At 49.8% G+C, this 11025-nt stretch overlaps 1 protein-coding gene across 4 annotated transcripts; it reads right to left on the bottom strand.

Moving 5' to 3' along the window:
- Positions 1-37: 37 nt before the first annotated feature.
- On the bottom strand, positions 38-9198 carry LOC149284517 (solute carrier family 35 member E1-like). 4 transcript variants are annotated; one of them, XM_089496601.1, is made up of 7 exons: positions 8712-9198; positions 5596-5666; positions 5247-5384; positions 4195-4320; positions 3080-3325; positions 2389-2658; positions 39-840 (listed from the first exon to the last, which is right to left on the bottom strand). In XM_089496601.1, the coding sequence occupies exons 1-6, from the start codon at positions 9157-9159 to the stop codon at positions 2395-2397; spliced, it is 1293 nt and encodes a 430-aa protein (XP_089352727.1). In that variant the 5' UTR covers positions 9160-9198; the 3' UTR covers positions 39-840; positions 2389-2394. The 4 variants fall into 4 exon arrangements, with proteins under 4 accessions (XP_089352728.1, XP_089352727.1, XP_089352726.1 ...); XM_089496600.1 differs by having other exon boundaries at positions 39-2658; XM_089496602.1 differs by lacking the exon at positions 4195-4320 and having other exon boundaries at positions 38-2658.
- Between the last annotated feature and the right edge of the window lie 1827 nt (positions 9199-11025).

The following is an 11025-nucleotide window of genomic DNA, read 5'->3' as shown; positions in this document are numbered from 1 at the left end:
CTGCCGAAGCAAAGACCAGAAGCAGACCATCGCCCTGGCTGCCTAATCCAACTGGCCTGAGGTGATCAAAGCAGACACCCGCTCGGGCCTCCCATCCCTTTTGAGAAGAAACACAGACCCTGAGTAAAGAAGGCCCCAAGGGTTCCCACTGTCATTTTCTCTTCTTGGGTCATGAAATGGGATCTGGTGTTTTTTGGGGGGTGCACAGTGGCCCCCCACTTGGCCCCTTCCCTGGGCAGCCCCTTCCTCTGCAGCCACCAAGGAAAGAGACCAGGCCACAGAAGAGGGCCAGGAGTCCCTGGTAAATGGCAATGTCCCCAACCTGACAGAATGGGCACCAACCATTCCTTCCAACATCAGCGCAGCTCCTTCAGCCTCTTGGCGCCATGTCTCAGAGCTGTCTGGCATGTGGCCGCCCCATCCAGACCACTGGCATGCCACCCACCAGAGGTGGCCACAATGCCAGGGGGCCAAATCCTGACTCCCTCTGAGTGGCAGAGCTGCAAGTGCTGATCTCATGGGCTCTACAGTCCACATCCTTCTTTGTGCCAACAGAGATCAGCAACACTCCTGTTTTGTGTTTGTGGGCAAATAAAGGCTACCAACTCACCAGATGTTGGTTAGCTTTCAAGGGCCTGGCTTCTTCCCAGAGTCCTTCCTCTGGTCCCCTTCCTCCTCCTCCTCCTCCTACAGCAGCATAGGCCTGGTGGAGGCCATCACCCGCTTACAGTCCAAGCTGTTGTAGAGCTGTGGATGGTTGGTTCTGATGTGTGATTCTTGGTTTTAAGAGAATGAAAGCATTCAACAGGCATGGATCATTTTCAGCCATTTCTCTATTTCCTGAAGGGGAAAGAAGGGGCAGAGAGACTGAGGAGAGAGAAGGGGGAAGCCAGCAGGATGGGAGGGAGCCCTGCCCCACTCCCCTGGGTAAGTCTCCTGAGAAGGGGCTCAAGAGGCCTCTCCCAAACAGGGCACTGGGACCCCAAGGGGCAGCTGACCACAGACGGGGCATCTCTCGCCCCCCTGGACTGCAGGGATCGGGAGGTAGGAAATAAGTCAAATGAGGAAGCTGCAACATGCTGCTGTGCTTCTTGCAGAGCTGAGACATCCCTACGTCCTCCCCACCCCCAAAGTCTATTGAGGCCAAGTCCCATCAAGCAAACAAGCCAACTAAGCCCTCTAACCTTCTCCCCTGCATTCACTCCCCAGACCTGGCTGTTTACCTGCCAGTCTCCCAGCCTCTGACCTTATCTGGGCAAACCAGCTCCACAGTGAACAAAAAACATTGATTTAACAATGCAGGAGGAAAGAGCCAGTTGTTCCAGAACCCAAGAGAAGCCAGGCTGGAGGGCTACGCCAAAGGGATGCAGCAGCAGGAGAGATAAAGGAAAGGACTGAGCACAAATCAGAAACACTAATCCTCAATTCTGACATTAATATAGAGCAGCACTTTAAAAACAAGAGACGGCAAGTGAATGCTCTGTGGGGAAAAAAAAATAACACCCAAAGTTCCCCTCATGGCATTAATATGACTTGTGGACTTTGTGACGTGAGGCGAGTGATGCTCCAAATGATTTCTTTTTGTTGTTTTTTTACAAAGGACCATATTGTTTGCAACAGAAAAGTCACTAAAAAGGTTTCTTAGCCTTCATGATTAAAACTGGAAAAGGCGAGCAGTTAAATTCCATATGCAAGTCTGAATCACCGGCAAACTTGTAGCAAAATCTCACTGGTACATGATTATTTTAAAAAACCCAAAACAAATGGCAGGTCAGCACCTCTTCCCTTCAGCCTGAACTGAGTCGGAGAGAAAAGCCAGTCTCTGTCCTTCACTCTCCATGCTATGAACCACCGCAAGAGACAAGCAGCTGCCCATTCACACACAAATACACACACACCTGCTCACAAGTGCTCCAGAATACAACAAACTACATCTTCTTCCTCATCTCCATAAGAAAAAGGAGAGAAATATCTGTTTTGTTTCCCTTTGAAAGCATCCTTACCACTTGCTGGCAGTAAGGCTATAAAAGACTGATTTAAGAAGGGGAAAGGAGGAGGAAGAAGAGGCAGCAGCGAGGAAGAGGAAATACTGGCCACATTTTGTTGCCTTGGACAAGCTAACAGGTTCAGGGCCACTGGCCAGTGTGTCAGCTGGGGCTGGCATTTGGGGCTCCTGCCCCACATGCAACCTGCCCCACTGCCAGCTGCCTCTCCCATTGGCCCGCAAGACCCTCCTCTCTCTTCCCTCCAACAGACCCCCTTGAACACACTAGCCTTCTCCTGCCCCCCCCCCCATTGGATTGCATCCAGAGAGCTTGCCACTGCTCCCCAGAAGTCGCTGAAGACACATCGAGGGGTGCAGGCCTCCTGTGCCAACGCAGTCCACACCTCTCATTAGATATCATAGCGGCTGGAGCTGTACGAGGTTGAATAGTTTTGTCGGCCATATGGGAAGTGATCTGCCAGGAGGCTACCCCGGCCTTCGTACTGCAAGTCCGCATGGTGATGGTGACTGTGATGGCTAAAGGAGACCATGCCATTCTGGGCCTTCTCCAAGGCGCTCCGGCGCTGCTGGTGCTGGTGTTCCAGGCTTACAAGGTCCCCCGTTGTGAGAGGAAGGAGCTGCTTCTTGGCTTCTTTGTTTGCGTTATACTTGGTCTGCAGAGAAACAGCCGCAACAACCTTAGCATGTTATCAGCCTCCCTTTAATCACTTGGAATCCAAGTGAATTACAACCATAAAACAAGATACAGTTAAAAATCTAAAAAAAAACCCTATCCCATCCCCCTCTAGATCAGGGAACCGCTGATCTAGAGGCATCTTGCACTAGTTTGAAGAAGGTTAAGTTGCCCTCAACCAATTCATTTACAACTGGAAAACCAACAAGGTGCTACTGACCAAAGCAAGGTTCCCCAACAGTCTAACTCCCTCAATAAGACCCCTAATATCGTCTAATTCTAGAAGCTAATCAGGGCCAGCTCTAGTAAGTTCTTGAGTCTCTTGGTGGGGCTGGGAACGAAGAGCAGTGGAGTTGACTGTCAAAGGTGACAACAGTGAACTCTCCCCACAACCCCCCTACCTTGTTGTACAGGAAGACTCCCAAGATGGCCGTCATCATGCCCAGCACATTGGTGGTGGTGACGGGGTTACGAAGCATGATCAGGGAAACGGTGATGACAGTGATCCTTTTGGTGGCGTTGGCAACGGAGTAACTCAGCGGACTGATGAGATTCAGGATGCTAAATGCGATCACATTCTGGGCAAAGTTGCAGAAGCCGCTGATTGCCAGCAGGAGGATGGTCCAGGGCCAGTGGGCCATTGAATTCTGAGGGAAGAAGCAGGTGGTGAGGGAGCAGCATGTCTGCTTTCTTGCCTAACTTAGGGACTGAAGGAGGGGAGAGCCTGGTTGGTGCTTGGATGGGAGATCTTGAGGAGAGGTCCTCCAGGCAGGCCTGGAAAAAAGGATCTCACCTAAAAGAAGGCTGGGAAAGAGCCATGGCTGCAGCTAGGGAAAGCTGGCAACACTGGGTGAGGTGACCACCCCCACCACTGAGCCCCTAAGCAGCTTCCTTTTCTTCATCCCCAGAAGCATCTCCAGGCAGGACTAGGGAAGAACTGAGTCTGTGGAAGCAGCCATGGCTGCCTGCTAGCAATACTCAGGTAGATGGATGGACACAGACACAAGGCCTGATTCAGTCTACAAGAAGCCTTTTGGGTTATTACCAGGGAAAGCAGCCAAAGCTCATATGAGGGCCTCCCGGCAAGGAATCCTATCCTACACAGCTGGGCCCTGACCTCACTGGGGGAACAATCATAGCATGCATGAGAGGGAGATACCTCAGGGGGTTAAACAGTATTGTTTGGGACTAGTTTTAAACAGGTTGCTTATGTTAATGTATTTTTAGTACATCATTTATTATTCATAAACATACACTTGGATCTCATGCTCCCAATAATTAATAGTAGCAGGGACACATTTTTAAAAACATCCTCAGAAAGAAACAAGGTTGCTTTTCTTCCTGCATTTTGAAAGACCGTCTTCACCTCTCCTCAGTTGTCCTCCCTGCCTGCCACCATCCCAGTTCCCACTCCTTCTTACTCCCCTAATGCTGACAAGGAGGCCTGGTCCCCCAATTTTGGGAAGCTGGAGATCAGAAGCACCCCCTCCCACAACAGAGCTTCTCCTAGACCTACCAAGTCGTTCTCTACAAGGAAGGAAGAGAGATCCACCAGGACCCAGGTTGGGATCATAAAGAAGATGGCATGGAAGCCAAGGATGTTCAAGAGCCGGAGATGGTGGATGCGGGAATCTCTCAAGACCTGAAAGAAAGGAGGCTTCAGAAAGAGCTGCATCTCCAAGGAGCCATTTCTTTGCTTCTGCTCTTGCTTCCTTCCCACTAGTCTAAAGGCCAGCCAGAGCCTCAGTCTCAAATGACAAATACTTCTCTATGGAGCCTGGAGAAAACGGGCAGAATGGGGCAGATGAACCCACATGAGTCATGCAAAGTATCTTGGAATGACAAAAATAACTCCTCTACAGAACTGATAAGTCTATAGTTAGAAAAGTTCATTTAAGTGCTTTTAAGCCTGTAGAATCATCAGTTTTTCAGTCAATGGTTTGTCTAAATAGTTGTTATGAGCCACCACCTTCAGTCCAATGTTGGGATAATGTATTGCCGGTCAGCTTATGGTGATCCCATGATGAATTTCACAGGATTTTCTTAGGCAAGAAAACTTCAGAGGTGGTTTTGCCAGTTCCACCCTCTAAAATATCACCTACAGCACCTGATAGTCCTTGGCGATCTCCCATCTAAAGACAAACCAGGTCCAACACTGCTTAGTTTCCAAGATCTGATGGGATCCGCGGTCTCTAATGGACAGGAGTAAGAAGGAAGGAAAGAGGCAACCTCTAATTTCTTAATATCATGTTAGGAGAATTATAGGCTATAAATTAAATAGTAAGAATTAAGAATCTGGCTCTCTTTTTTCTTCTTTCCTTCTCTGTTTCACTCCTTTCTCCTCAGTGCTTTCAATATAGTCCCCACCACCATCCTGCTCAAATGACTCAGGATCCCACTTTGTTTCTACACTGAACCTTGGCTTAGCTGAATGGGCAGTAGCAAATTTAGGAGAGCAAAGACCAAACTTCAAAACCTTGGCCTGGACATCTGTCATAAACCCAAGGAGAAATACTCCTTCAAGCACATGGTAGGAGTGGGTAGCTGGAGCCACCCATCTGCACGCACCTTCTTAGAGAAGATATTTTGGAGTGAGAAGCAAAGTGTTGCCGCCAGAGCACTGACAAGCCCCCAGGTGTCGAAGGAAAGCTCTGTGACTGTCGCCAGCAGGACTCCGCCAATGATGGGGACAAGGGACAAATACACCTGAGACAGGAGAGGGAAAGCAGGACTCATAGTGGGCAGCTTCCCAGGTCCAAGGGAGGACAGAAGGTCTGCCTACGCCTCATAAACACCTAAGCCTCTCAACCCCACCATTCCTAAATCAAGGGGGCTCCTTTCATGCAGCCCATCTGGCAGGAACAGCATGGACATGGGCAAGAGAAACCAAATCCCCTCCTTCTCTTGTGCTTCTTACCTTAGTCGTCTGCTTTTCCTTCATGATGATTCTGGACAGCAGAACCACCCAGATTGGCATAGTTGCCTTCACTGGAAAGAGAAACACAGTTGAAGGATTAAAGGAGACCTGTGCAGCCGAGTGAGAGTGGCTATCATACGCCTCTGCAAAAGACCCCAGCCTTTGCTCAGAACAATTCCTCCCTGCCTGTCTGACACAGAGCCTTAACTGAAGGCAATGCAGGCCTCCTTCCCCCACCCCTTTCCTCTCGGCTTTATTTCAGAGACCCTCTAAGATGGACCTGCCTTGAGTGCTTCTCCCCAAGAGAAAGAAGAACCTTGGGGAACACGGGGGATCATTAACATGCAAGGGAAGTCCAACAGGGAGCTTGAGAGCTGTAGATGGCTATGTACTCCATTTTTTATCTTCACAGGAACCTTGCAAGGCAGGTCAAGGGGAAAGGAGGGCCCTGTAAGTTTCCTCCAGCATTCTTGTCTGACCCAGAGCTAAGAAAGATTGTGTTACAAGTAATGTAACAGGAATAAATGTGTAGAGGGTAGAGAGCAGAGGCAAGCAGAGTGGAATGATGAGAAGGGATGGAGAGTAGATGAGAAGGAGGTGAAGAGGTAGAGATCTGGAAAGAATGGGTAACAGGTTAATAGGAAGGAAGGTGAAGGATGAGGAAGAAAAAGTAGGGAAGATAGGGATAGAGGATGAAGAAAGAAGATGGAAGTAATAAGAAAAGAGGAAGAAGAAGATGAATGATATAAATATATAAATTGTTGTTTTGTTGGTTGTATGAATGTTTATTATGGCAAAATAAAAATTATTCACACAATTAAAAAAAGAGAAAACAAGTAATGTAACAGAAGGCCTTACTTGGTTAAATGAAGGTGCAAGGATGTTTCCTTTTGACAAAAACCTAACCTGAAACATGGTTAGCATGGAGCCAGTAGCACTCACTCATTCCTTTCTGTCATCATGGTGGGAGTGGTATTAAAGAGGATTTTAAAAATAAATAGTCAATTTCCCTACTTTTTAGAAGACAGATCCCCTTTCCCAGGAAGGAACTGTAACTCAATAGAAAAATGAGTAGCACAAGTAACACAAGAAATACCACTGTTGTGTCCTGGTGGCGCAGTGGTTAAATGCCTGTACTGCAGCCATTCACTCAAAACCACAAGGTTGCGAGCTCAAGACCAGCAAAAGGGCCCAAGCTCGACTCAGGCTTGCATCCTTCCGAGGTCGCTAAAATGAGTACCCAGACTGTTGGGGGCAAATTAGCTTACTTCTAATTAGCTTACTTGCTGTTCACCGCTATGATCTTTGGAATAGCGGTATATAAATAAAACAAATTAATTAATTAATCCTCAACTCACAGTGTCCCTTGTTAATGAGACACGTCCACGACTCCTTGTCCTCCACTGCTCTGCTCAGGTCTTGTGGATCAGGTCTATGATCTCCCTCATTGAGTCTAACCATCTGACATGGGGGTCTCCCTCTCTTACCACTTCCCGCCATCTTTCCTAGCATTATTGCCTTTTCTAATGACTATCTTCTCATGATGTGATCAAAGTACAGCAGCCTCAATTTTGTCATCTTGGCTTCCAGAGAAATTTCAGGTACGGCACCTCTTTTACTGATGAAGAAAATAATGGCTTGGACGATTTTAATTTTAGTGCTCATTTGTATAGAGTCATAGAGTTGGAAGAGACAACCTAGGCAGCCTCTATATTAGTCAGGAGGCAGTTTTAAATAAATAAATAAATACCCACTGGCATGTGGATGCCTACTCTAAGCCAAACTTGATAAGCTGATTGGTAACAAACTCTTTGAAGAATCATTGGATCCAGTATTGGTAGAGATGAATAATAAGGGGAAAGCATTAGGTTTTGTTCCCCAACTTGAAAGAGAAAAAGAGGTCCCTTCATCAGGGACAGTCCTCCTTTCATCCACATAGATAAAATTATGGTGGTTGTTGTACAACCTCAGCAGTAGTCCCAGGTACTGCTTCACCTGAGCCAAAGCAACAATGCCAGTGGCAGTACCTATCTTGTCAAACAATGATAGAAATAAACTCAATTCTGACTAATTGGAGGTAAAGGGTGGGAGGAAGACTGCAGTCTTTCTTTCACCTTTGGGAAGAAATTCAACAGACCTATGGGTCCCTTCAATTCTGAAAAAAGGTGCTCTGATATACTTTATACAACATTCTCATGACTAGAATCAGAGAGTTGGAAGAGACTGCAAGGGCCCTGATCCAGTCCAACCCCTTTATTCTGCCATGCAGGAACTCTCTGTCAAAGCATCCCCATTGAGAGATGGCCCTCCAGCCTCTGTTTAAAGGCCTCCAAGGAAGGAGACTCCACCAAAATCTCCAAGGAAGGAATGTCTTCCTCTGACAAACAGCCCTTACTCCCAGGAAGTTCCTCCTAATCTTGAGCTGGAATCTCTTTCCCTGCAGCTTGCATCCATTGCTCCATTGGGTCCTAGTCTCTGGAGCAGCAGAAAACAAGCTTGCTCCCCCCTATTTCATTGCTGGCCCAAGGTACAGGAAGGCAAAGAACCATCAGCCAATGCTTGAAGCCACAGAACAATCTGATTGATAGTGGGGCCATAAAAACTGTACAATCTTTGGAAAGAACAAAAGATGCTTGTTCCAAACACCCTTCGGCCACGCTGAAACTTACAATCAAAGCACCCTTGACAGATAACCCCCCAGCTTCTGTTTAAAAGCCGTCAAAGGAGGAGACTCAAGCACACTCCCAGGGGGAGTCTTCCCCTGTCGAGATCAAGCACACTTGTCCCTCCATATTCGCTGGGGTTAGGGCACAAGACTCCCCCAAATATGGAAAAACCACAAATAACAAAAACACCACGTTTTTACCTGAGAGGACACCTCTCTAGGAACCTCTAGGTCCTCCAGCGCAAGTCTGGTCAACATCCAAGAGACACTGGCCATAGAACTGCGCTGGAGGAGCTGCAAAGGCCTAGTAGAGTGTCCTCTCTAGGAACCTCTAGGTCCTCCAGGGCAAGTTTTAGTTAAAGGTTACCACAGAGTTGCCCGGGAGGACCTAGAGATTCCCTAGAGAGAAGGCATTAATCCAAGTTGCACTGCGGTCCCCTGCCTGGCTTACCGGTGTGGGCGTAGGAGACGGGGACCCTCCAGAGGGAGACATGGGCCGAGACGGAGGCCAGGTACTTCCCGAAGGCGAGCGGGAGGATGAGGCGCGGGTAGGCGGTGGGCGGGAGCTGGGCCGGGGAGGCCGGCGGGACGCGCCAGGCGCGGAGCAGCGGCGGCAGCAGGGCCACCAGCCCCAGCACGTGGCACAGCGAGACCGTCACCGGCCGAGGGAAGCCGCCCAGCAGCACCTTGTTCACCACGTTCCCGCCCGCGCTCAGCCCGTACCAGGCCAGGCACAGCGCCGGCACCCGCAGCCCCAGCCCGGCCGAAGGGGGCGGCGAAGGGCCGCCGGGACGAGGAGCAGGAGGGAGAGAGGGCGGAGCGGGAGGAAAGGCCGAGGGCGGCGGCGCGGGAGGAGGAGGAGGCGGGAGCCCTGCGGGCGGCGGCAGCGAGAGCGCCATCTCTTGTGCCGGCACTGCTCTGGCAGCTCCCCGTTCCGCCTGGCGACGGACGCGTCACTTCCGGAGGACTGCCGGAAGCCAAGGCTCGAACTACGGAAACTGAGAGGGACTCCCAATCAGCCTTACTTCCGGTCTGCCTGCGCACGCAGAAGCCCCGCCCCCTGGTCTTCGCAAGGGACAGCGCTTTTTAAGCTGCATGCACATTGCAGCAATAATCCGGCTCAGGTCTATGGAATTCTGGGAGTTGGAGTTTGTTGCGGCCCCACAACAAACCTCAGCTCGCAGAATTCCATAGCCTTGAGTCAGAAAAAATTCAAACTGGTGCCAAACCGGGTTATTTCTCCAGTGTGGGTGCAGCACCAGTATCCGCCGGCTACCTGACTACTACTACTACCCGCTGGGAAGGTAGTGCTTCTGAGCATGTCAAGAGCAACACTGAGGGCAGCGCCGCCCTCCTCTCCCCGTAAGACGGCCAAAAGAGAACCACCTCCAAAGCCAAAAATGTGTTTTTGTAATCATCAATTGGCCAGTTTGAGGTAGTCTGAACAGGAGCCAGCGTGGCCCAGTGGTTTGAATGTTGGGCCGCGACTCTGGGGTCCGCGTTCGAGTCCCACCTTGGCCACGAAGCCCACTGGCTGAGCCACACTCTCAGCCCCAGAAAGGACAGGTTGCTCACCTGTAACTGTGTTTCTTCGAGTGGTCATCTGCGAATTCACACAAATGGGTTATTTCTGCGCATGCGCAGCAAACTCGGAAACTTCTAGAATCTCCAGGCAGAAAGTCATGTAACTTTCTGCAGCCTCTTGCAACTTTTTGGCGGTAGCCCCGCCCATCCGTATATAAGACCCCTACCGGCCCGCTCTCCTTCAGTTCCGAATGAGCCACAGACAGCGCAGCAGCAAGCGTTATCAAATGAGCAGACACTGAGGGGATGGATGGGTGGGTTTGTGTGAATTCGCAGATGACCACTCGAAGAAACACAGTTACAGGTGAGCAACCTGTCCTTCTTCTTCGTGGTCTCTGCGAATCACACGAATGGGTTAGACTAGCAAGCTATAGTCAGAGGAGGAGGGAGTGTCAATCATGAAAAATCAAACAGAGAATAAAGTATGTAAACCAAACAACTGTGTTATTTATTTACAGTGTAAATACTCAATGTATGGCAGAAAGTAACACTGCCCTCCCAAAGGCTGCATCTTGCCTGGCCCTGGCGTCCAGCCTATAGCGTTTAATGAATGTCATTGGTTGTGACCAAACAGCAGCCTTACACACATCCTCGAGCGGGATCCCAGCTAAAAAGGCCGAGGATGCTGCTACCGCCCTAGTTACATGGGCTCTAACCCATCCTGGTAGGGGCTTCTTTGCCAGTTCATAGCAGAGGTGAATGGTACTGGCAACCCACTTGGAAAACCTCTGCGGTGAAACCAGCAGTCCCCTCCTGGCCTCGGAGTAGCATACAAAAAGTCTCTCCGACTGTCTGGTGGCAGCAGTTCTGTCTAGATAGAACGCCAGTGCCCTGCGAACATCCAGGGAGTGAAGCTGGCGCTCTGAGTCCGTGGTCGGGCTAGGGGCTAAGGTTGGCAAAACAATGTCCTGGTTAACATGGAAAGCAGACACCACCTTTGGTAAGAATGAAATGTCCGTCCGGAGAACGACCTTGTCTTTGTGAAAACGTAGGAAGGGCTGGTCCATTCTGAGTGCACACAGTTCACCAGCCCGAGGGGCTGACGTGATCGCTACCAGGAAGGCCGTTTTCCATGTCAGGAGTCTCAGATCTGTGGTAGCTAAGGGTTCAAATGGTTTGGACATCAGAATTGCCAAAACGGTATCCAGGCTCCATTGTGGAGAAGGATCTGCAACTGGTGG

This window comes from Sceloporus occidentalis, unplaced genomic scaffold (assembly GCF_023333645.1).
Source record: "Sceloporus occidentalis isolate IW3139 unplaced genomic scaffold, rSceOcc1.0.p SCAF_91, whole genome shotgun sequence".
In the NCBI taxonomy this organism is placed as follows: Eukaryota; Metazoa; Chordata; class Lepidosauria; order Squamata; family Phrynosomatidae; genus Sceloporus; species Sceloporus occidentalis.
This window is presented reverse-complemented; position numbering and strand designations above follow the sequence as displayed.

What these genes read in the sequence shown, in the direction of transcription:
- LOC149284517 (XM_089496600.1), bottom strand. Translation starts at nt 9,159, where the DNA reads ATGGCGCTCTCGCTGCCGCCGCCCGCAGGGCTCCCGCCTCCTCCTCCT. An exon ending in TCCTTGTAGAGAACGACTTG is followed by an intron (nt 3,326 to 4,194) that starts GTAGGTCTAGGA and finishes TTCTTCCCTCAG; the next exon opens with AATTCAATGGCCCACTGGCC. An exon ending in GAGTCTTCCTGTACAACAAG is followed by an intron (nt 2,659 to 3,079) that starts GTAGGGGGGTTG and finishes GTTTCTCTGCAG; the next exon opens with ACCAAGTATAACGCAAACAA.